Source organism: Manis pentadactyla, chromosome 8 (assembly GCF_030020395.1).
Source record: "Manis pentadactyla isolate mManPen7 chromosome 8, mManPen7.hap1, whole genome shotgun sequence".
NCBI lineage: Eukaryota > Metazoa > Chordata > Mammalia > Pholidota > Manidae > Manis > Manis pentadactyla.
In genome coordinates this window covers 19480393-19505488 of record NC_080026.1, presented here as the reverse complement: position 1 = coordinate 19505488, position 25096 = coordinate 19480393, and the positions used below count along the sequence as shown (strand labels likewise).

At 36.9% G+C, this 25096-nt stretch overlaps 1 protein-coding gene across 7 annotated transcripts in view; it reads right to left on the bottom strand.

Moving 5' to 3' along the window:
* Nucleotides 1-849: 849 nt before the first annotated feature.
* The window catches only part of CACNB4 (calcium voltage-gated channel auxiliary subunit beta 4), a 241911-nt gene continuing 217664 nt past the window's right edge, over nucleotides 850-25096 (bottom strand). For all 7 annotated transcript variants that reach the window (XM_036928326.2, XM_036928327.2, XM_057505581.1 and 4 more), the window contains 4 exons: nucleotides 22300-22451; nucleotides 20494-20589; nucleotides 9597-9782; nucleotides 850-7287 (listed from right to left, as the gene is read on the bottom strand). In XM_036928326.2, coding sequence (XP_036784221.1) covers nucleotides 7027-7287; nucleotides 9597-9782; nucleotides 20494-20589; nucleotides 22300-22451 — 695 coding nt within the window. In that variant the 3' untranslated portion in view covers nucleotides 850-7026. The remainder of the gene's footprint in view (nucleotides 7288-9596; nucleotides 9783-20493; nucleotides 20590-22299; nucleotides 22452-25096) is intronic.

Here is a 25096-nt window from a genome sequence, read left to right as displayed (position 1 = left end):
TAACGTATGTATTTTAAATAAAAGAAAGTACTTTAGAGAGAAAAGGTATGAGCTTTGGTTTCTTCATTTGTAAGTGGGTCTAGTAATCTATGCCTTGCCTATTTTCCAGGGTGGTTAGATGGCTTAAATGTGATAATGCTTCTGAAATAATCTGGCTGTAATAAATGACTGTATGATCCTAATGATTAGATAATCATTATTATCTGATTATAATAACAGTACACAGTTCTTTTGAACATCTTCTACACTGCAAAGACAGAAAAGTCAAATGCTGATCAAGTCACAGCATGGATAGCTGACACTGAGAACATGAGATATCAAGTTGTAAGCCATATGCCATCCGTGGAATTCTTACAGATACAAGATACCTTAGGAAACTTCTGATAACTGCTATTATTAAAATAATAATTTAGAGGTTTCTTGTGAACAGTAAGGTTTGGCTAGTTTATTTTTCTTTATTTAGTCAATCCTATTTCACACATATACTGTAATATATTTCATTTTGTATTTAACTTGTGAGCTCTTTCCTAATACAGTGGTTTTTTGTGTGTGTACTCACAGCATCTAAAATAACATGAAGGAAATAGTTATTTAATTGTTTCTCAGGGTAAATATTTAGAGGGTTTTTTTTTCCTATAAGGGGTACAGGAATACATCTATTAATTTCCAGTATTTCTTCAGTATGTCTCTAGAATAATATCAAGGAGAGGTATAACGCTGGTTTCAGTGTTTTTTCATTTATTATATAAAAGAAAAAAATTAATGCAGTTGGTTTGTACACATTTAAATCTCATAAAACAAATCCATAGAAATTAGGATACTATACGCATGCACTCTGCATTTTCTTTGTTAAATGTTTTGGTTCACAAAAATAACAACACATTTTTTTTCTTTAAAGCCATTAAAGCAGAGGGAGAACGGAACATGCAGCACTGTACACATTTGCATAGTATATTTTACCCAGCATGCCTTGTAGAATGCTACACATTTACCTATATAAGAAAAGTAAAAGGGGATAAATTGTCAAAATAAGTAACTAAAACTTAAAAAAAGGAAAAAATTATTTGACAAAGGTGATTTCCTCCCCGCCCCCGCATTTTGTAACTGGAGATATAGCAAAAGCTTGGGATATCAACAGCCCTCAGAATAGTAGGGAAAATATTTTTACATCATTTTGTCATATTTATTTTTAGTATTTTTATGTATGTTTTTTCCTCCTGCCACCCCTTCAAAAAAACACCTAATGGCTTTAACTTATGTTTCAAATAAGTTTCAGTACAGAACAAATTGAAGAATCTCTAAAACCTTTTTTGTTGTTTTGGGGACATCTTTATTTGTCATTGTGACTTTAGGCTATGAAAAATATGAAACATTCCAAACATGTCCAAAATTCTGAAGAGCCCTATGAGCTCATTTGCCATTACTTTTTGTAGTTGTTATTGAAGGAGAAGAAATAACAGTAAATGTAGTATATGAGTCTTAACACAAAATAAAATTTATTAAGTTTTATGGAAGGGAATAAAATAAAAGAAACTACACCCACAGACTGCAAGGCTATGAAGTAAATTGCTGGAAAAGTATCAAGCAGCAAGTTAAAAAGATGGTAGATGAAATAAATCTGATAAAACTTAGAATTAACTCTATATACTTTTAAAAAATACAACTGCCAAATTTAACAGTGGATTTTGTTTAAAGTTTGTGCTATAACAAATGTGCTTCTTTCTCCTCAATCTATTTTCATATTATTGGCAAAATATATATCTTCTATAATTTTGTACTGTACAATATGTTTTTGCTACATTATTTTTCTACTGCTAATGCAGATTAAAAGTAACAACATAGATTTATTTTGGCAATAAAATGCTTTCATTTTAATAATGTCCCAGAAAATATTTTAAGGCATATGAGAAATAGTATGCAATAATATAGCATTAATGATCCTGCATTTTTAATACATCCCTTATGAGTACAGGATTCACACTGATTTCAGTTAAAAGTTTGTAAGTGGCATGCAAGTAGGGCAAGAGTGGCACCTATATAAATATAGACACAGCCATTGGTTGAGAAATTTAAGTGTTCAAAACATAACCAAGAACACTTGGTACTGAAAAGCTAGAGGCCAGTCACATTTGGTTCTTAGGGAGTTCTCATTTTAACTCCTTATGATTTTTAACAGGAAACATCAGTGTGTATTTCCGGTACCACTCTAAATTCATTAGTGACATTTTCTACCATCTTTCTGCAAATATTTTACATATCAAAAGAAACAGGAACGTTTCATGTGTAACTAGGACTTCCTGAAACTCATTGCTTTTTACTCTTAGTTACATGGTTTTCACGATGAGTGGAAGTTACAGCCCTTAGTCAAGATTTTCTGATGAGATATTTCCTAGTCTTCTCATGTCCCTCGATTACATGAAGCATTTGGAATTAAACCATCCAAAAAATAGAGATGGTTGCTATAAGAGGATATATTTCATTTGAGAAGGTTGTTTTAATAAAAGAAGGAAACTTGTAAAAGTTATTTTGAGTGCTATAGCTCTGTCTGCCCATATAAACCAATTATACTATTTTGACTAACTTGACTGCTTAGGTCAACAACAAAAAAGTTATCCTTGTTGTCTGTCCAATAACTATTATATTGACTGGTTTGATCATGATTAGCATTTAAAAGAGAAGGACTATTCTCTGCCCTTTAGCACAGCCTGAGTACGTAACTCAGAATATTAACAATATTTAAAGGTATGAAGAACTAATGAAACAATTTTATTACATAATTTCCTATAATGTTTCCATTCATTTAATCATTTAAAGATGAGTTTTACGTAATTAAAAAAGAAAACAACATGCAACATTGTCATGAAAGACAAAGGCAGAAATAGAAAAGAAATAAGGAGTACATTCCTACTTATTTGAAACATTTATATGAGGTTTGTTCCAATGACATGAGAGTCCAAGATAATGCATATCCTTATCCAGGAAATGGCTAATTGCCCACAGGAGAAATCAAGGATCAATAAAATTTGAATTTGCAAACCAGCAACAGTTAAACATCAAGTCTTTGTTTGGACTTAGGGCTAGATATTACAACAGGTTGCACACAAAGGCAATTCCCTTGTGGCTTCTTTTGTTCCCTATGATGAATGATTTATTAAATTAACCTTACCTTTTGATAAATGTGTACTAATTCATAGAAAACTTCATTGACATAGAAGAAATGAAAGGGTGACAAGAACATTTTGGAAACAGTTAAAAATCTAAAGGAAAAGTACAATTTAACAATTTATGCATATAGCTTTGCAGCAAGGTCAGTAGTAAGAGTAATAAATTTGAACACTACTTATTGAAAAGTGTTATTCTCTTTAAAGACAAATTGTCTTCCCTAGAGAAGAGGTAGTATAACTATCAATATATATATAGGGCAATTTCTATAGTGGCATTACGTTCCTTTTATTTTTTAGCAAATATCAAAATAAAATTATATAATAAAAAATATACACTAGCATGCAAAATAAGGTTGCCTAGAAACATTCTTAACTGACATCCTGGGTCTGAACAACAACTTAACGATATATTCACTCAAAGAGTTTAAATTTGCAAACCATCTTTTGGCATAGTTTCTTTCTCTCCCTCCCTTTCACTGCTCTAGCTTCATATTATGAATTTAAGGCCCCCACACAAAAGACAAGTTCAAGTATGCAGGTATGAAAAGAGGTTAACGTTCCAAAAATACATTTTGCAAACAACAATAATAATTAAAGTAATTAACAAATTATTCAAAGGGATCAAATAATTTCCTCAGAATTTGTTTTATATTTAAAAAATTCATTTCATTAAGGACTAAGTGCAATGACATATTGTCATAATTAAGACTCTCTTTTAGGAAAGACTATCAGTCTAAATTGTTCATTTCAATTTTCTTTCCAGTAGAACTGTATGAAGATAAGAGAGAGTCATCAGTCATTTATAAACATTTCTAAGTGTTGCTTTAAATATTGGAATAAAAGGATAACATTGTTGATTATAATATCGGCATCACATTATAGCCTTGAGAATTAACATCAAGATTGACAAACTGCATTCTTTTTTTCCAGTACTACATTTTCACATTGTCACATGAGTCTACACTGTTACATGTTCACTGGCTGAAATTGCAGAATATGTAACTACATATTCTGCAATTTCACATACTGAATTGCAGAATGTTTTATACCTATTAAAACAGCCTTGAAACATTATGACTCGTTTCTCCTGCTTATCATTTACAATTTTTAAAATAAATTAATTAAAAACAAAGTGTTTGTGGAATATGTATTTTCCAAAGGTTCTTGGCAAAAATAAAACTTTTCATTTAGTATATATCTATATTTTAGTATTATTTACACAGTAAACGCTAAGGTTTAAAAAAAAAGGAAAATGCATCTCTTATTCAGGTGGAAAAGATAAACTTATTACAAAAGGAAGGGGAAAGAATATGCCAAATCAAAGCAGAATTTTAAATACATCCATCAAGAAAATATACATTATAACCCTTTCCAAGATGGTTAGCTTTTGAATAAGAATGCAAAGTAAAACATATATGGACACTTGGTGGAAATGACAAATTGGTTTTGTGCACAGATATTGAAGGGACCTCTCTATTAGCATGACATGGAAGACTTAGAAGCAAGGCTTTGAGAGGCCTTTAAAAAGAAGTGATTTTTAAAAGTTGAAGAATATGGTAATCTTGCTGACTAGGAAATATATGTAAATGCTGTTACAGCCACCTGCCATAAAATGTAAATATCTTAAAGTGGTTAAATGATCGGGTTGCTAATACTACTACAGAAAAAGCTGAACAGCTGACTAGTTCTAAATTTATCACCTTGGTGCACTTTTTGCAATTAAATACTTTAATGCGCACAAACAAGAAACCAGTAAAGCATATAGAAAAAATGTTTTGGCTGTTTTCTTTCTCATGCAAATATATGCTATACATGTAATAAATATATTTTTGTTTGCTGGAAAATGCTCTTTTGTTCTCTAACAAAGTATTCAATAATGGCAGGTTATATGTTAATTAAAGTGCCTAGTGGATACAACTCTTTTAAATGTTACAACTGAAAGTTCTGTAAGCTTCACTAGATGACAGAAGAACCTCACAAGCCAGTATCACATGTTAGCTTTTAGAATTTACTGAGCCCACATTTTTAATTGTATCAAATTACTTGAGATAACTTACAAAATGACAGGCATCCTCAGCATCAACTAAACAGGTTCATTGTTCATTATGGGGTACACACAGTGAACAGGAGGGGAGGAGATGTGGGAAGTCATATGGGGTTCAATATATGTATGACTGACCAAGAATATGGAACTTAATTTCATGGTCAGAAAATTTAGTTAACTGGTACATGCTTTGAGAGCCTGAACATTGAAAGGCTTGGGGGGAAAGGTAGTAGAAAATACATTATGACTGTTTTCAATAAATAGGCTTCATGACATGAACCAGTAGAAAGGCTGTTTAATGCCTGGTTCTATTGAACTTTAGAAAAATGCATGCCTTGTGGACTTTTGGGGAGATTTTTGTGTATTGTATAAAAGGGTCGATTTCAATAATTTCTTGGATCATAATGAAGCTACGGCTTCCTTGATAATGTAAGATTAAGGTCACTAATTCCATAATTATAGCCACTGGAAAAACTGGGAAGACTTAGTAGGTGAAGAAGAGTGTCCATTAAAAATAAGGCAGCTTGAGCTACAAATTCTTTATAATTCTCTGCCATAAAAAATGTTATTCTTTTTAGTGAACAAATATATTCTGAGTCTATGAGTTTTTTTATTGCAAGCTTTTAAATTCAATTGTTTTCACATTTTTCAATTAATCATTTGTATAAATACAGCTTTGAATATTAAAATTGAATGTTTCCATGTAAAACAAAAATCCTTAGCATGATTATAAAGAATTTGGTCAAGGGCTAAGAATATTCACATACTCAAAGACAGACTGAGTGAAGCAATGGAAAGATACTCAATTGTGCTGGCAGGAATATCCAACCCATGCTTGTCATGAGAGGGATAGATGAGCTCCCATCTGGAGATGTTTAGTTTTGTACTGAGGAGGATCTGTGCTCTGCCCTACTGTGTGACTTCAGATTCCTGGATGTGGGTAGTTGTGCTCAGGTTGATTAAAGGGGAAACAACACGCCATTTTCCATTTCACATAACTAGCTATGATTGGGCTTTTCTATTCTTCTCTTACACTGCTAAAGAAATTTTTAGGTTTTTTTTTTTTGCCAACTTCTACAAGCTAACAGTAGTGACTAAACAAAAAGCAAAACACTTTGAATACAACAGCTGTGCCAGGAAAGAAATAAAAAATATTAAAATCTGAGGAGAGTGTGTAAGTTCTGCATAATTGAGGTCTTTTTTTTGGCACTATCAATACATTTGGTTAAGTTTGAAAAGCCATTCTGGCAACATTAACATATATTAAAATGTTTATACATTCCAACTTTAAGTGTAAATTTAGCTTCCAGCAAATAAATGCCATGGTTGGTTTTGGCTTTTATTGGTATTTTGATTTTCTTACTAATTACATTTTTTTTTTCAGATTTTTAAATTGATTGTAACATGCTCAAGTAGACTTTCTAGTCAATTCACCCAAATTCCAACAGGAATTGGTTTATAAATTGGTTCCAACTGGAACTGGTCATTTGGAATTTCCAGCATGGGAAATTATTTTATATGTGCCTTGATAAGTACCCTAAATTACAAATTGATGTGTCTAAATCTAATGAAGAAAACAAAAGGTACTGTTAATGTAAATGTTGCACTTAAAAATATCTATATGATTGGGTATCTAATATCCATCTAGATTTAAGAGCATAATGTACATTTTTTTTTTGCCCCTTAATTAGCATCAAATAACAGCAGCCTATAAGCACAGTAAGTACTGTGCTATACTCGCCAAATTAAGAATGGTTTATCCTAGCAGTGCTATGGCAAACTTGTCAACAGATGAATTTTTTGTTTCTTTCTGCAGACTCAAAGCCTATGTCGGGAGTCATGGCTATATCCCCCAGGCGATCCTCGGTTCCTGTGGGGTTTGTAAGTGTCCTGGTATGGGTCAGGGTAATCTTCTTCCACAAGAGGGTAATGATCTCGGCTATGCTGGGAACTGGAAGACAAGCGGTTCCTACTCTTCCGAGCCCTTTCATTATGAGAATTTTCATCAGAGGTCATTAGACTTCGTCTTTCAATTGGAGAGTTCTCTGTGGAGTGGTTGCTGTGCCGCATACGCTGACTCTAAAAATATCAGATAGTTCATTGATTAAATCACATCAGCTTCATTCATCCAGGACATGTAAATATATGTACAACAGTAGGATCAGTACAATAGATGCCATATATCTGACCTAAGAAAGCATTTTGATGTACAAATGGTTTGCTCAAAATATCTGGTCTTATTTATTTGGGACACAAGATGCAAATGCAAAGTTTGTGAATTTAATTATATAATGCTACATGATTATGCCTCTTATTAATTGAATGGAAATTAATATATTTAGGAGGCCTAATAATTCCACCTCTATTGCAGAAATGGAGATTATTTTACTAGTGGGAAATAAGTTAAAGTTCAGAATAGCATCTATTATTTTATTCCTCCCTGAACTAATAAAGGCTTTCTCCCCATGAAGTCACATACTTCACCTTTATCTAGCTGAATGTTCCTTGTACATTTAAAAAATATTCTAATGAAATTGTGATTTGTGCTACCTATAAAATAATGTGCTTGTTTCTACAATATTAATGTAATATTCTCAGCAATATTCTTTCCAAAGACATAGACAATAATGATGGAGCTGACCAATTTATTCATTTACAATTCTTGCTTTCTCAACTGAAATTTTCTGCAAAAATAATCTTCAGATAAAACCAAATTTCTCTAATATCATTAAGTGAAATTAGTATCTTCAGACACTTATCTGATGGCACAGAAAATGTTATTCAACATTTTTCTTCAAGTCATGAGAAAACATGTCATAGCTGTGTCTGTCTGCCTAGGTAGATCACGTCAGGTAAGAAACAGGATCCTCATGAAACCAGGGACCCAGATCCATTTCCTCTAAGGGGTACTCATCTTCACACAGAGGGAAACTCATTCAATAGTCACAGCTTGTGCCTTTAACCCCAGACAGTGGTCTAACAATTAAATGCCCACAGTTAGTAGGGCAAATAGGCCCCAGATAAAGAGTACCACATTAACTCAAGTGAAACTGGAGGAACTACTCCAGGTGAAGGTCTTAGAGGTGATGAGTCAAGAGTTTTATATTCATAAACAAAGTGCAACATTTCACTTTTACCTACATTATAGAAGCATATGTTGCTTCATGCATCCATTTCTCATCCTACAATGTGCAATTTGGAGCCAATTCAAAATAGTCAGTTGAAATGTCATACATGGATCAGCACATAGGCTGAGAAACAAGTCAAAAAATAGTCCTGGTGCATACTATACTGTATATTACAATAACACATTTCCCACGTTCATTTCCCACTTCAAAAGCTATTAATTTATATGGCAGCTTTCCACTTATAAAAATGCAATTTTGGAAGGGAGTGATACAATTATAACAGCATTGCAGAGTGCCATTTATCTCAGAGTTAACTTTATGTGATTTGTAAATATGACTATCATTATAACCCATTAATACAAAACTAGTCATGATGCAAAAGGCTCAACTGACTATAAGTTCCTCAGCCAGCTGGAGCTTTGGCTACATTCCAGCAGCTGCTTGATAAATGGTGAATAATAATTGATATAGAAAGACAAGATTCATTTTGTATCATAATGCCTCTGGTCCCCGACACCTAACCCTGAGCACAGCACCAGAACAGCCCCAGAGACCCTCCTGCTCCTGTGCTCGTCTCCAGTTTCCCTAAAGGACACTCGCCATAGCCCCTGCAAGGTGGGACGCTGCACACCCCCAAGAAAACTCGGGGATCTGTCACTGTTCAGGCACAGAGTGGCTTTGTTCATGTGCACATTCTGTTTTGGGCAGGCTAGAGGACAGGCCCAGCAGCCTGTGGGGCAGGCTTTGTTTGCACTTTGTTTATGTCCATAAATATTTATTTATTATAGTTATAAATATTTATACTCAAAATATATTTATGGATATAAACAAAGTGCCAACATTTCACTTCTACCTACATTGTAAGTGTGGTCCAAGGTCCATTTGCCCCAAAATATCTTAACTTGGCACAGTGCCTGACATTGTCACCATTGCATAATCCTTAGGAAGTGACATGGAGAAGTAATGGACAGTTGTATTGAGTGCGTAATAGGTTTCCTGGCAGGGTTCAGATATAGGAGGGATTGATTTATCTAAGTGGGAGCCATTATAAATTAACCGGGAGCAAAATTCTAAGGAAAGGGCCACTCTGGGTAACTTCATCTGGGGTAGATCATGATTAGGTAATATTTTAGATTTATTATATAATGCCCACATATTTCTCTCTTCAGATTAAGGACAATCCTTGTCTCCATCCTAACCAACTTCTCTGTAGAATCTTAAATGAAAGGTTGTAAAAGCACACATGAGAAGTGACAGTACCTGCAACCCAGCAATTGCTGTGGGGTATGGTGAGAGTGCTGTTGAGCCCAAATTCCTTCCGAGCAGTGGGGTCATGGGGGTGCTACTTGTTGTGTGGGTTGCACGCCAGTATGCTTCCAGGTACTCTCCCAGATGCTCACATGCATCCTCCAGCTGGTTTTCATCCAGTATAACATCAAACATTTCCTGCAGATGGCAAGAAAAAGACCCATCTTATTTATACTTTAGATTTTCAGCAATGACACCTAAAATTCCAGGTAATGCAGATAACAGTGTCTCTAATGTCTAGTAGAAAATACCGAATTTGAGGAGTGGCACGGGTAGTTTCAAAGTCAAAGAGCTTCACAGTTAGCCATGTGCAAATTTGGACACTGACATAAAAATGGGAGTGCTCATTAAATATTTAGATCTTTCATTATTTAGAAGAAAAAAGATGAGATACGTGTAAAAGTTTCTAAGTAGAATAGCATCAAAACATATTTATGTTCACATCTTTATCCACATATTCCTATACAGCTGGGTTATACTTCAAAATACGAGAAAAGTTAAGTTAATGGCACTTAAAGAACAGTTCTACAAATGTTTTAGGTGGCAATCATATCAGTGGAATAAATATGTCATGTCCTAAAGTAACTATATTGAAGGGAATAACATTTACTTAGATGAGTTTCAGAATGTTTGTGAAATATTATCTGTCTCATGAAAACACAGTTTAGGATTAATACTAGAAAAAAACCATATTACAGTGGTTTCTGCTACTAGAAGATCCTTGTGTGAAATATTTACAAAGAACAAGGACCAGGTGTATTTAATTATGAGAGGGGGGTGGGTGTCACACAAGAAGTATCTGGTGTCCACGTTTCTGCCAAGGAGAACCTACTGTCACATCTGGCCTTATAATCAGGAAATGTTTTCTTAATCCCTAAGGAGCAGAGCGGCCCCTCCCACACTGCAGTGTGCTTGGGAACACAGAGAAGACAGACCCAGGATACAGATTCTCTGGAGGGACAGTTGGAAAACCATGGCACTTTACAAAGAGAAAAGCCATTCCATGGGGAAATGAAAGTGCACCCCCAACTTTCAACAGCTGGATCCATATCTTTGCTCTTGTACCACCTCCAGAACCACCCACTTGCTTTTTACAAGCTCATGTTACCAGAATAAGAGCTGCCCAGGAAGGAATCAAATATAGGATTACTGCCATCAGTACTGATACTGTGGCTGGACGGTAGGTCCATGGCATGTGGATGACTTTGAGTTGGTGGTGGGTCAGCTAACTCACTCTCATCAGTTGTGAGGGGTCCCTGAAGCAGACATTGCCATGGATACAATCTCTCTCCCAACAATTACTACTTGAAGGTTTTTATCACATCAATCTTTACTGAACATCTTGACCCTAATTTGCAAAGCAGTTTGAAAGTCCTTGGAACAGTGAGAAGTGTTTAGCAAATAAGAAAAGAATAAGGTGGCTTCAGTCTAAACTGACTGGTGTCCTAGAAGACTCAGCCAGTTCAACTCATGTAGAAACCTTTTCCCCAGATGAACACTTACTAGATCTCAGATGGTTCACTGCATATTTTGTTCATCCCTAAAATATTTATATAGTATGTATTCTGTGCTAGGCATTGTGGGTATACAATGGCAAAGAAAGCAGACATCAACCTTAAGCTCAAGAAACATAGTCTGGTGGGAGAGACAAGTATTAAATCCATAATACTCTGTCAGCCTGAGACTTCAATTCACAACATTAAAGATACTGAGCTAGTTAATGTTCAGAGCGGCATCTTAAAGCTCTGGATTCTAGAAGGAGGCCCAGAGAGACAGGTGAAAGTTGAACTTCTGAGAGAGAAGAAACTATGGGTAAGCCAAAGAACTCTATCTGTAGAGGGAAGAGAATAAAACAGAGAAAGAGAAGCAAAGATGCAATGGAAGACGCAATACAGACTTCCCATGAAAGAATGGGAAGTCAGCTCGCTCAAGCTGTGTGAGTCAATACACATCCCTGCAACGAATCTCCTTTTCCACTAAAGTAACTCAAGGGAGTTTCTGTCTTTTGCAACCAAAAGCCCCCTCTCCCTCCATTTCTGTCAACCACCACAGTGACAAATAACAAAGCTGAGAACTGTCCTTAATGCTCAGACACAAACACTGCATCTCTGATAGCACTGCAGTGCTAGCTGGAGTGGGACAAGAATAGCCCCACCCCAAAAACTCCGCACAGACTCAAACATAAGACACAGGAGGAAAGAGGAAACCAGGCAGCACGGGAACAAAGGACCACTCTGTCAGCCACTCTAGGCTAACACTGTTCACAATTCTAGACTGAATGTCTGCTGTTTACATAATTTCATGTTAACTGTATAATCCACTTACATAGGTCTCGTTCTGTAATGTGGGTTCTCAACAATGGGTAGTCTCAACAAGCCATTTTCTTGCTTTTCCAAAGTTAAAGAAGCTTCCAGGGACACCCGGACTGAGGGTCCTGACTATCACAGTGAGGAGTGCAAAGCCCAGAGAGGGCATAACGAGTAAAGAGCCCCCTTCGCAAGACACTATTTGAATGAGGGTTATATCCACTTGGCTGTTTCACATGCTCTATTTTCACAGCTGCAGATACAATTAAACATACCCTTAGTTACAAGTGATTTTAATAAAGTACTTCTCTTTGCCAATGGAGAGAATTTATATATATATATATATATATATATATATATATATATATATATATATATATATAATATATAAAATGCTTAACCCTCAATCATTTCTAGGAAACTCTTTTTGTGCTGTTAAAGACAGCTATACGATGGAAGATGATTTGAAACTGCTTTTAGGCTTTCAGAAGTACAGAGGAAAGCAAATTTCAGCTTCTGAATGAATACTGACATATGCGGCTTATTTTCAACTAAGAAGAATTTCACAGCCTGTGTATCTGTGACAATTTTTCTTTTCAACTGTTTAGAAAATAACACAGCTGATTAGACCAGAGTGTTAGAAAGTGAGTGTAAAGGGGAAATTTAAAAAAAATTATGCACAAAATTTCAAGAGAAGCAGCCTAATGAATTATGCAAACCAGCCTTGCCAATTTTTCATCAGCTTAAAGATTCAAGTCTAGTTCACTCCTTACTGTGCAGTACATGAGGCCTTCAGTGTGGGATATGGACTTGGAGAGCTATAATCAGCAGAAGAGGGTGTGGGTGATGGGACAGTCACAGGCCGTGACAGTTCCCCACTCAATGAGACCATGCCCTTGGTGACTACAGAGATAAGCATTAACGCTATTGTCAAAGGACTGCCACAGCGAATGCCTCTGACATTCTGTGACGGGACAGTGTCTTCAGCTGAGGTGGGCAGAAATAATATAGCTGCCAAAGTAAACAAACAGTGAACAGAGGAGTCAAAACAAACCATCAGAAAACTAGACACAGTAGGTCTCTTTTCTGGATAAACTTTTTCAGGCAAATTAAAAACTAAAGCATTACAAACAAGAGTGAGAAACATGCCTCTGGCTCACCCAAGAGTTCAGAGAACTAAAGTGACAAGGAAGAAGAAGAGAGAGAAAGAGTGAAACTGAATAAAATGGAAATGAAGACCTGCAATATCTTTTGAAAAATTCTGAATGACAGTTATAATAATTTAATGATAGTAATAATACTTAATGATCTGTCTGGCTCTTCACTCCCAGAGTATCACAAACTTTCCTAGGGAAGGCATCTGATTTAGAGCAGCCAACCACCCTGGTTTGCACAGGACTGAGTGCTTCTGGGTACCTGGGCCTATCAGTGCCAAAAATCTGGAAAATTCAGGGAGAATTGGAATGGTCAGTTACCCTGGTTTTTACAGAAGATAGCACTTGTCAGTTCTCACATTGAGAATTGAAGCAGATTCCATTTATTCGTTTACTTTCTTTTTGGAGGGAAGACAGAGAGAAGAAGTGGGCAAGTCTGTCTGGATGACTGTGAATACAAACTTTATAGCATGGAGGGAGATTCTCATTAAAACTAAACACATATAATTTCTCATGTTTTATCTAGGAAGTTACTATTGAACATTTTTTAATAAAATGCTTATGAAACTTAGAAATTAATTTTGTAGTTTAGTTTTAACTTCTTTCTAAGTTGATGCATTACTAAATATTAGCTAGTCAGAAGATTAAATATATACAAGCTCTCCATAGTGTATGCATTGCTTTACATTTATTTGTTGGGTACAGATAAAACCTCATGTGGACATCTTTTCTATTTCTAAGTGGAAAACAGAAATAATAGGGGTGAGCATACTGTTACTTCTTTGCTATTAGAACGCAGAAATCCTTAATCTGCCACCATTAAAAAAAAATGACCGACAAATGCTATGCAGTAAAATAAAATGGACGAATGGCAAATAAGTAATGATAATTATAAAATAGCCAATGTTTCTTTCATATCAAAACTCCATTCTTTGTATTTTTAATGCTTTTGAAGTCCTGAGTGCTTAACTCACTGGTCAACCAGTGACAGGAAACTGGTCTCTAGGTTAAAGGGATCTGGGAAGATTTAGGAGGTTTTATAGGGATAAAGGGAAGCCTACCAATATTCTGGGGCCCTAGCAATTAGTTTCAGACATGGTTTCCACTTTAATGAGCTAAAGGGGAAACGCAAGCAGAATTCTTGCCATCTAATCAGTGGGAAAAACACGAAGGCAAAGAATATCACTGATGCTGATCCCTTCTAGTTCTCTTCATTATGAACCCAACCAGTTTCCTCACCACATCCCTCCATCCTGTCCATTCTTATTTTTCAGAGATTATACTATATCTACAATGTTATTGTCCACAGAAAAGGCACCAAGTGTTTTTGTTAAATTCATATTAATTCAATGCTTTAAATCACAGCATTGGTGGGAGGGTGTTCTCCCGAACTTCGTATATGTGAGGTGGGTGGCTGAAATCCCTGCAACAAGAGTAGTCTTCTTTGGCCTAAGAGAAACTAAGTCCCATATGGCCCTGTTTTATGAAGAAAACTTCTGAAATCAATTACATTCTTTTTCAAAAGCTGTGTTGAGGACTAAACTATGAACAGCCAGAGGCTCTGTAGTAATGAGCAGACCAGTGGGAATGGTACTTCAGACAGACGGGTGAATCCATATGATTCTAAATAATTTAAATAAAATTACTGGAAAAAGGCAGTGGAAAATTACTACTGTGATAGCAATATGATCAAGGATACCGGGCACTATCATTTACGTCAGCATTCTTGTGTTTAATAGAATAAATCTGAGTCCATCCAGCAATGGAAATGTTAAAGGGTGATAGTAGCGAACTACTATGGTTACTGTAATGTTAGAGGTTTGCAAGATTGTGTGGAGGAGTTGAGTCCCCTCTTGCAGAGAGCGCAATCAGTGTCATCTTGCTAGCACACAAAAATTACACAGCTCAAAGAACCACAGGGTCAGCTTTTGGTAACACAAGCCAGCTTGTAACTAAGTAGAATTAAAGGATAACATTTCATTTATATATTCAATTGTCTGCCTATCTGCTTTTCTCACTCTGTATTACGTAATTCTTATTACCACTGTACTTTGGCCTTCTTAAAATGTCCTGTTCTCAATTTCTCTGAAACTGGGTTCTACAACCCTGGTAGAAGCAAAATGAAGTGTAACAATATAATGTACAGATGTAAATTCCAAATTCAAATACAGGTTAGCCATATAAAATATAATATGTGAATTGGGCTCATGGTCCTAGTCTCATAGACCCCTTTTCTGTCTGCATCCCACTTTTTCTTCTGTGAATTCAGAGTGGGCAATGAAGGAAAGCCCTCCTCCTTCCAGAGCCTATTCAGTAGTTCATTCTCCCAGCGCATCTTTTGGTCTGTGGAAGATTTAAAATGACCACAAATTCTTTGATATTCCCTGCATCAAAATGGAGGGTGGCTGTCCCCTCTCTTTGAATGGGGAGCCTCTGTGACTCCTTTGACTAGAAGAACACTGTGGAAGTGATGCTGTGCCAGTATCTATGCCCAGAATCTAAGCAAAGAGATTGGAATACTTGCTCTTGGAGCCCTGGGAGTTGGCATCTAAGAAGACTGTTATCCCTGTTGGAGCGATCCCATGGAAAGGCCCTGGGACTGCAGGGAGGGAAAGGAACTAGCTGAGTCCAGCCCTCCAGCCTCCCCTGCTAAGGGTCCAGGTTAGCCAGTTAGCCACCTGCTGAATACCACCAAGTCGTCATTGCTTGAGCTCACTAAGTTTTGGAGTAGTTTATCGTACAGTAATAGATAACCAGAACCTTGTTCTAGAACAAAGGTGACAACTTTGGTGGGCTGGCTACTTGAGCCTGCTTCCTGCTTCTATAAACAAAGTGGACCTCCTATCCACTTACGTATGATATGGCTGCTTTCCTGCTACCAAGGCAGAGTTGAGTAGTTTTGTAAAGAGGACCATTTGCAAAGAAGACAAAGGTTAAAATATTTACTATTTGGTCCCTTACTAAAACTGTTTGCTGACCCCTCTCTTAGAAGAAGCCTTATCCATGAAACTCATGATTTCCTTCCCAGGAGGATATATAATAACCAGTCTGTTGCCATTCACTAGGTGAAGAGACAGAGATCTTATGCTGATTTGGGCCAAGGCGTATGACCTTTGGAAGGCTAGTTCACCTCTCTTGATCTCAGTCCCTCATCTGTAAAATGAGGAGTTTGGACAGTCTTTCCCTAGAAGTGTTCCATGAAACACTAGATCTATAGGATGCTCTGTGGAAAAATGGTTCTACAGCCAAAATGCAGAGGAAACACTACATACTATCTATCCTAATGGAAACAACCAAATGCTCATTAGCATATTAAGGTTTCTGCAGTCAAGAAAACAATCTATCTTTGTTTACTTGAGTGTTTTCTCAAACATCTTTGGTATCAGCTCTTTCCCCCTAACACCTTGACATTGCATAGAGCCCATGTTGGGAAGGACACACTCCAGGAAATACTACACTGGGTCCCTTTTTGCTTCTTCAATAGTCCCTAAGTCTAGGACTCATTTTTCTGGCTACAGAGAGTTAACTTTTTTCCATACTCTTTTCAGACTTCCCTTTCTGAAGACTGCTGCCTTTAATTTCTTAGCTCTGTGAGACTCTGCCAGTCTAATTTGCTGGCTCTTCAGATTGGAGATGCAGTGGCCAATTAAGCAAGTTGCAAATTCTTCTAGAGCAACTAAAATGGCACAATAATCACCAATCTTTGGATGACAATTATAATTATGGCCTGGAAGTAAAGCAGGGACAAATACAGACACATTTTTAGACTGCTACTAGTGTTTCTAATCTGAAGATTTTTCTTTGCACTTACCAAAACAGAATATACAATTCCTTCTTAGCATTATAAGTGCTTTCCAAATATCAAATGACCATGGTTAATAATGTATACAGTATTTAGAAAATATTAAATGCAAGGTAACCTTGCTTACCCAGACTGCTTGTTTAAAATTCCAGGTTATCTGACCAATTATATAAAACAATTAAGTGTTTATCCTGATGAGCTAATGATGGGTAAAGGCTGTCTTCCCATGAGGGTGTTTGAGATTCCTAACATGTGGACCAGTCCTAAGGCAGCTCACAGCATTATTTAAGATGCATATATCTTTTCTTGGTTCTGCTTATTTCAGATGTAACAAGTTGTACTATATACACAACTATTCAGTTATCAACCCTTGCACAAGCTAAAATACATCTGTGTAATAAGACACAAGCATTTTCTCTAGTAATTATTAGGAAAAAAGGTTCATAAATTCATTCTCATGAAAATACCAAATTAACAAAAAAAAAGTTCAATTCACCTAAAATCCAACTCAAGGAATTATTTACTGAAAGTTTTTATAACATAATTAACCAAAATTGTGTATGTAATTCATCTAAACCAGTAGTTCTTAGCCAGAGACGATTTTTTTTTCCCTAGGGGACATTTGGCAGTGTCTTGAGATATTTTTGTTTATCAAACTTGGGGGTTGTTACTGGCCAAGGATGCCGCTAAACATCTCACAACGCACAGGACAGGTCCCCATAACGATTTTCCAACCTAAAATGTCAATAGGTGGAGAAATCCTGATCTAAACCAAACCACTCTTTTAATCTACCTGAGATTTACCTGTATTCATAATCTACCGAATTGTTTGCCAAGAGTTGACTTAGCCGGCTGTTATCTTATTAGAATATATATATACTCCTTGAATGTGGAAATATCCTACCTTTGTATCCCTAGCACCCAGCAAGGCAACGAAACAGAAGAAGGTGGGGATTCTTTTGCATACAACAAAAGCAGAGAGGAAGTTCCTTTAATAGCAACAGGAGGGGAAAAGAGAGAGATACCTCCCCTCCTCAGTCAGAGAAAAGAAGGGAACTTCCTCGCCAGTGCCTCAGAGAGGAGGGGCCATGCGTCTCCCTGCCTTGCCAAAGATTCCCTATTCCAGATGAGGCCTAATGACGTAGAACATCCATCCTTAAGGACCACGTGTGCTGGTCTGAATTTTCTCCCCGTCCTCCTGCCACCCCCTCAACTTCCTCACCAACCCTACTCTTACCACTTGGGGTCTTTGTTCTGCCCTGGATTAGGGTAAAGACAGCTGCAAGCATGGCTGAATATCCTGCAGCCCAAGTGGGGTGGGGGTCAAAGTAGAAAATGAGGTATTTCTTACACAGCAAAGTTGGGGACTAGTGATTCATCTCCACTACACAGCTATATGTACAGCAGGACAGTGGCCAGGTGTTTGCTGAAGTCAAACAGATTTAGGGTTGAATCTTGGGACTCATTTACTATTTAACTGTTACTTCCAAAAGTTTCTTACTTGGGATTTAGCTTCCTCCTCTAGAAAGTACGTAATGCTGTTTACTCGGGTGGCGAGAGAGGGGCTTGCTCAAGTTTCCCCTTGAGTGAGAACCTGTTATGATGAGTGTAGTCAACAGACAGCCTGCAGCTGCTGCACCTTCTGGAACCACCACAGCATTCAAGTCAAGGCCATGCGCTCCCCGGGCTGCTCCCAGCACAGCACGGGGACTGGAGCCTGACCAGTCCTGCCACCACGTACCCAACACGCCACAAAGGAGCCTCACAGTCTGAGGCTCTTCCTACCCAGTCTCCCTCCTCCTATCATTCCCCCTTCCCTTTCATAGGATCAGACCCGAATCAGGTCCAAAAGCTCTTTCCCTTTCTGGTCTGTCACCTTTCTCTTTTATCTCTCACAGGTGTTTTCACTTCTATTTCTATTCAGGTATCTGCTTCTCAGAAAACCCAAGTTGATACAACTCTCTTTATAAGATTGCTCTAAAAATTGGAAACAACAGCATAGGTCCTGGCTTTTGGTAGCTACTGAGTACAGGGTCCCTTCAACTGGCAAGCCTTATAGACAGGAGCTGGGTAATCATTCTTCTATATTTGCTCAGTGCTTTAATCACACATTCCATTGTGTAAGTGCACTTTGTTAGCAGGCAGTGAGAAGTCAGGCTTCTTAGCATAGTACTCTAGACTCCAAGCAATCCAAATTATCTGTAGGCAGGTAACCAGGTGTGTTTGTATAGGTGGGTGGGACTGCAACAAGAGGAAATTGGCTTTGAAGCCACATAAACCTAAATCTCCACCTAATTTGTGTGACTTTTGGAAAGTCATTTAACCTCTCTTCAGTTCTTCATCTATAAAATGGGGATAACAGTGCCCACTTACTAGGGAACAGTGAAGATTAGAGGTAGTCTGTATAAAGCAACTAGCAGTGTCTGGCCCATTGTAAACATCTAATTCAAGGATGCATTCTAACTTTTATTGCCTGTACATCTTTCCATTCATTCACTCATTCAATAAATATTTATTGTGGGCCTACCATGATAGGGAACCGAGAGACAGTGAATCAGACAGGCACAGATCATTACAGAGCCTGACAAGTTAGTCAAGGAATTGTGCAAAGTATATCCAGTGATTACAACACAAGTATTTAGATGCTATGTATTATATGCTAGGCTCTGCTTTAAGAGCTTGACTCAATTCGCTCATTGAGTCTTTATACTAACTCAGTGAAGTAGGTATTTGCTTAAGAGTATATAACTACTCAGTGTTGATTTGAACGTAAGCAATCTGGCTCCAGAGTCTATACTTTCAAAAGCTACACTGTATTGCCTCTCCAAACATCTGAATTGCATTTTATGCTTCCACAGAGCACAAATGATCCTTACACAAGTATATAAAAAAATCTACTGTATTAGATCAGTAGGAAAGACAGTTACTTCCCTTAAAGAAACATAGGCACAGAAATAGTAAGCTGAGCAGGTGTAGACACTGATGGGCCGTTGGTGACCAATTTGATAGCAGTTACCTGCCACCGCCCTGCCCCAGCCCCTCCTCCACCCCCACCCCCTTGCCATTTGCTTGGCTTCCAACTCAGCAGCTGTTTTCTGGCAAGGGCGCAAGGAGAAAAGTGCTGTAGTATGCTTTTTCATTTTACTTAAGCTGATCTCTTCATCTGCTATAACCATAGGGCTCTTCTGGTTCCAATAAATTCTCAACCTGCAATGTCATACCTTTCATGCCTACTAGAACTTTCTGGCAGAAAAGTTAAAGGCAAATCAAATTGGTATGTTTTATTTGTTCTTTTCATAAAATTGTCCATATGACTTGATTAAGTAGTTTGCTGAGTGTTTGAGAGGTAATCAAGGTGGCAGTAAGGACATCAGACACTGGATACTAAGTTCATTCTTAGTACATGGCAGACACCACCCCTACCGCATGCAGTTTGGTCCAAGAAATCCTTTGGGTTTATGACAATGTACCATCATTCCCCATCATTCCAGAATAAAAGTGGTGATGCTAATATGAAGGAAAAAACCAAAACACCAACCTCTCCTAACTAGTCAAGAAAAATTAAGACAAAAAATGATAGTACTTACTGGGGGGCATTGGGCAAGTTTATCAGCTGCCACCAGTTGAACATTTAAGTGTTTACTTTGGGACTTTCCTCTAGATTTAATCAACCGCTGTAAAACCTGATGGAAGAAGACATGAAACTGAGATACTGTCAACAAGTGGAAAGAAAACCAAATAAACCAAACCTTTTTTTATAGTCTGTTTAGCTCTGAGTATTAGTAGAGAGGAAATGCACTGTGACAAATCGTGTACATAAATTCTGTGATAACATCATCCACTTACACTGGGTTTCAGTTATAGTGGATTTGATTAAGTTTATCCTATTCTTGAGCTAAGGTCTTGGGATCTTGAGTTGCCACCTTAGATTTTACTCAGATATTTCAAAGAAAGCCCCGCAAAAGGGGAGGAACTGATTTGTACTGGGTCATTACTATCCAAATTCAGGTGAATTACATTTTGGTTCACTATCTCAATGTCAGATAAATATCAGCATCATTTATATATTTGGTCCTTTTTGTCACTGATAATTACTAGGGCATTCCAGTTTACCTTTACATTACTAAGATGATTTCAGATAGAAATCCAGACAAAACATTTGCACTTGTATATTGCCACATATAAACCAGGGATACATCTATGTTTTCGGAGCACTGCTATAACTGTACTTTGCCACATACTTAACCCCTCCCTTAAATTATTTTCTTAGCTGAAACATGGCCTCCCCACAAAACAGTATGAGTCTCTATGATATCTCAGCACATACATCCTGAGAGCCCCCATTTCTGCACTTTGGGGTTCTACGGTGTCTGGGGCAAGGAGCAAGAGGGATTGAAATCTATTCCACTGTAGCGAAGGATGCTTGAATTCCCCTCCAGTTCTGGGACAAGGAGACCTCCAGGTAGTAGTCAAGGCAGTTTCAACCCATTCTAATGATTCCCAAAGGTCCTGGTTTGGTCGGGATTTCCAAACTCATCCAAAGCAGAATGAGTGCCTGGAGAGAGGGAGGCTGAGGATCTCAGAGAGCTGGAAGAAGGGCACTGCTTCTATAAATGTTCTCCACCCATGAGCGGGGACTACTGTTCTGCATGGAAGTTGAAATGGCATGTAAGCACTACAAGGCACTCTTGGAGGCACTGAAAACTGATTATTAAGGTAGTACCTCCCAAGGATATCTATTTCATACTAGCTTTTTAGAACATCATCACTTCTTAAAAATTATAGAACACCCAAATCAAAAGAGACCAATTTGAGGCTGTCTCACTTTAATTTTTATCTTCCCTGGTGGCGTGAAGATACATGGCAGATATCCCATTGTTCTTAATCACAAAGTATTTATATTCCTTGAAGAACCCAACCTCAGCACAAATGTAAAGGTCTATAACTTTTCCAAAGAGATTTTATATCATATGATATAGACAGTTTTCTTGAACTATATATATATATATATATATATATATATACTCTCAGCTGGGGAAAGAATATAGGTGATACAAGAATCAATGTTAGCCAAGAAATTTACCAAGGTAGAAACTACAGTCTCTGAAAAGCTAAACTTATCCTCACCTTTCTTAATTTTTTGTTTTTAATACATTCTTGCATAACTGACTGGTTGGGAATCACAATAGACAATAAGCTTCTTGAAGGAATGGGCTCTTCTTCATTTGTTGTCTTAGAATTTCTAGAATCTATACAGACTGTGGGAATTACAAAGTGTGCTCATTAAAAAGTGTCTCAACAAGACATTCTCCTTACCCACTAACAAGCACAGAGCCAGGAATATTTCAAAAGAAATTAGCTTCTAATCCTTAAGATGGAAATGAGCTAATTACCTTTGGAGATGAGACTTTTACATGAACAATAATTGGTGCTAAAGAAGTCTTTATAAGTTGTGCTGGGTGATTGATGGTGTCTGCATCAAGAACAACCAGTTGCAAAGATCTTGCCAACTCAAAGATTCTTTCAATTTCACTTTGTACTTCCGCTAAAAGGAGAAAAAAATAACAGGTCATGGTTGTTTTTATTAATTAGTTCTTATATTTTAAGAGATAGTACCTCTTTCAGATACATTTGTCTCTATTGCAAAACAGAATATTTTGAATTTTCATATTACTATCTGACTTAAGATATTTTCTAAAGAGAAAGAGATGGGTTGAGTTTTGTATAAAACCAAACAGTGGTAGAAAAAATTGAGATCTCTTGATTTGCCTTTTATTTTTTTTTTACCCTTTCCCTAGTATTTAGCTATTTATATAGCTGTGTTGTTTTTGATTGTTGCTTTTTCTAAAGAACTTTTATTTTTATAAAAGTTGAAACCACATTTAGGAAAAAACCAAAATACATGTGCAGAGCGACATTACATGGAGAGCAAATTACACTGAAATTTCTAATGAACAACCTACATAGTAATATTTTATAGATAAACATTTTTAAAATCCCACAATTCATCTGTTTTGACTGGTATGCACATTTTTGTATTCCTGGTTAAATGTTCTGAGTCTACTCTTACAACTAGCATATTGCTAAATCTTAATCTAAGTATTAGGGCTAGTGGACTTGTTCTAAGGCATGATTCAGTATTAAGAAAACAAAAAACTAAGACGAATTATATTAAAATGCTGCAAAGCATATAGACGCAAATCTATTTGGCTGGCTGTAATTCCCAAGTGACCCAAAGCTGTGTGTGAATCTGGTCAAATGAAAAATCTAGTTATTTGCAATGGCTAAAGCAATCCAGCTATTTTTTAAGCAAAACAGATTATCTATAAAAACATAATATGGATTTCTGAAACAGACAAGTTTTAAAAATATCTATTCTATAAATTGTTTTACTGGATGTCTAAAGTTTGAATTAGACTATTTAATTTTCAGAGAGATGATTTTGTTCTGCTTTTTGCTCATTCTTACTTTTAGCTATAGGTGTGACCTAACAATACTGTAATCCTGTTCAAATTACACAAAGTAGACAAAGCTACTTCATTTAAATTATCAAAGATGGCCTAGGAAAAAGGTGATGTTGTTCTAAATATCCTCACTGAAAAGGGTTTATACCAGAATCCCATGATTGCTTTGCTCATCCTGTATAAGTATAAATCCAAGTCCATGCCTCCCACCAAAATGTTCTCCCTTCCAGACCAAGCAGATTGACAGGGTGTGTAGGATCATCAAGCTCAAAATCATTATGAAACTGTTTTCTTGAGCTTTGCATAATACCATAAAAATTCTTATTTCTCACAAAATCACTGATGTTCAACACATGATCTGTATCAGAAGTATGAATTTAAGGAGTTAAAAGAATCTCTCATCTTTCATATTATCCAATACCAACAGCCTGAAGGACTGCATGTTGCTTTGAAATGTGACTAGCTTTCAAGATAGCAATGTAAAGAACTTGGACAATTAGGCCTATTTGCAAAATTCTTCTGAAATCATATTTTACATATAATACACATAATGATAATAAGATACTTGTCCCTTTTTCTCACATGTTGGAAACAGTTATTTTAAAAAGATTTTTCTATTAAGTGAAGTTTTGAAAATAAAATTTATTTTTTTACTGTAGTAAGTTTCAGTCTCAGGCTGTTACGGTATGTTCTTCATCTGTTGGTTTCATTAAACTGCCACTGGTTTAATGTAACTCCAGGCCAGGAGTATTCTAGAACAAGTCTCTATTGCTTTAACCTTCAAATCTTAATACAATATTTTTGGAAATAGCAAAAAGGCAGAGTGACACAAGCTGGATTGCTCTGGTACAAAGAACCCTTAAGGTACTCTGAGTCTCTGTGTAAATGATTGAGAAATACCTGGGCCTTATTTACTCTGCACCAGCAATAAGTAAGTGTGGCTTTTGACAGGTGCAAAGGGCAGGCTCACCTGCTGCTTAACGAACACAGAACTCTTGGGCAATGGGCACTCCAGCACGAGCAGTGAGATACCCACCAGTGCAGGCCAGGAGGCTGCTAAGGGCCACACTACGGCCTGGAGTGGGTCCAGTATTTGGATAACACACAATAAATAAATTATACATGTGAGGAAGAGAAAGGTATATTTATCCACACAACTCATTTTCTTAAGGAAAAACTAACCAAACTCAACAGTATTGACTACCCAGGCTGATTCTCAGAAGAGTTCCAATGGAAATTTCATCATGAACATATTCTAGACAAATGAGCTCTGAGAATGCACAGGCTCTGCTGCTGGAGGGCCCTCAGTGAACACTTCTGGAACAGAAAGAAGCACAGCTGATCTGGACCACCTCTCTCCAGCATCTGTCACTGGGACTCTTTCTTAGATCCAAATGCTTAATTCACTCCCTAGGGCTCAAAGCAACATTTCCCAAAGTGAGTACCTTGGAACACTAACCAATAAGATGTCCCAAGGGAAAAGGGGGGTTCTTTTGCAAGGGAAATATTACATACTATAATAGATTCTCCTGGAATTTCAGACGAGGCTTTACCCTTTGTATCCTTATGGCTCTAAGAAATCTTTCAGTAAAGAAGCCTGCCAACTGTTTAGTTCATAATTTCCAAATTTATCTGACCATGGAAAGCATTTTGGGTATAACAAACAGTAGCATCTTTCAGAACTAACATTTCATGGACTCAAGTTTGGAGGTCTCTTTAGCAAGGC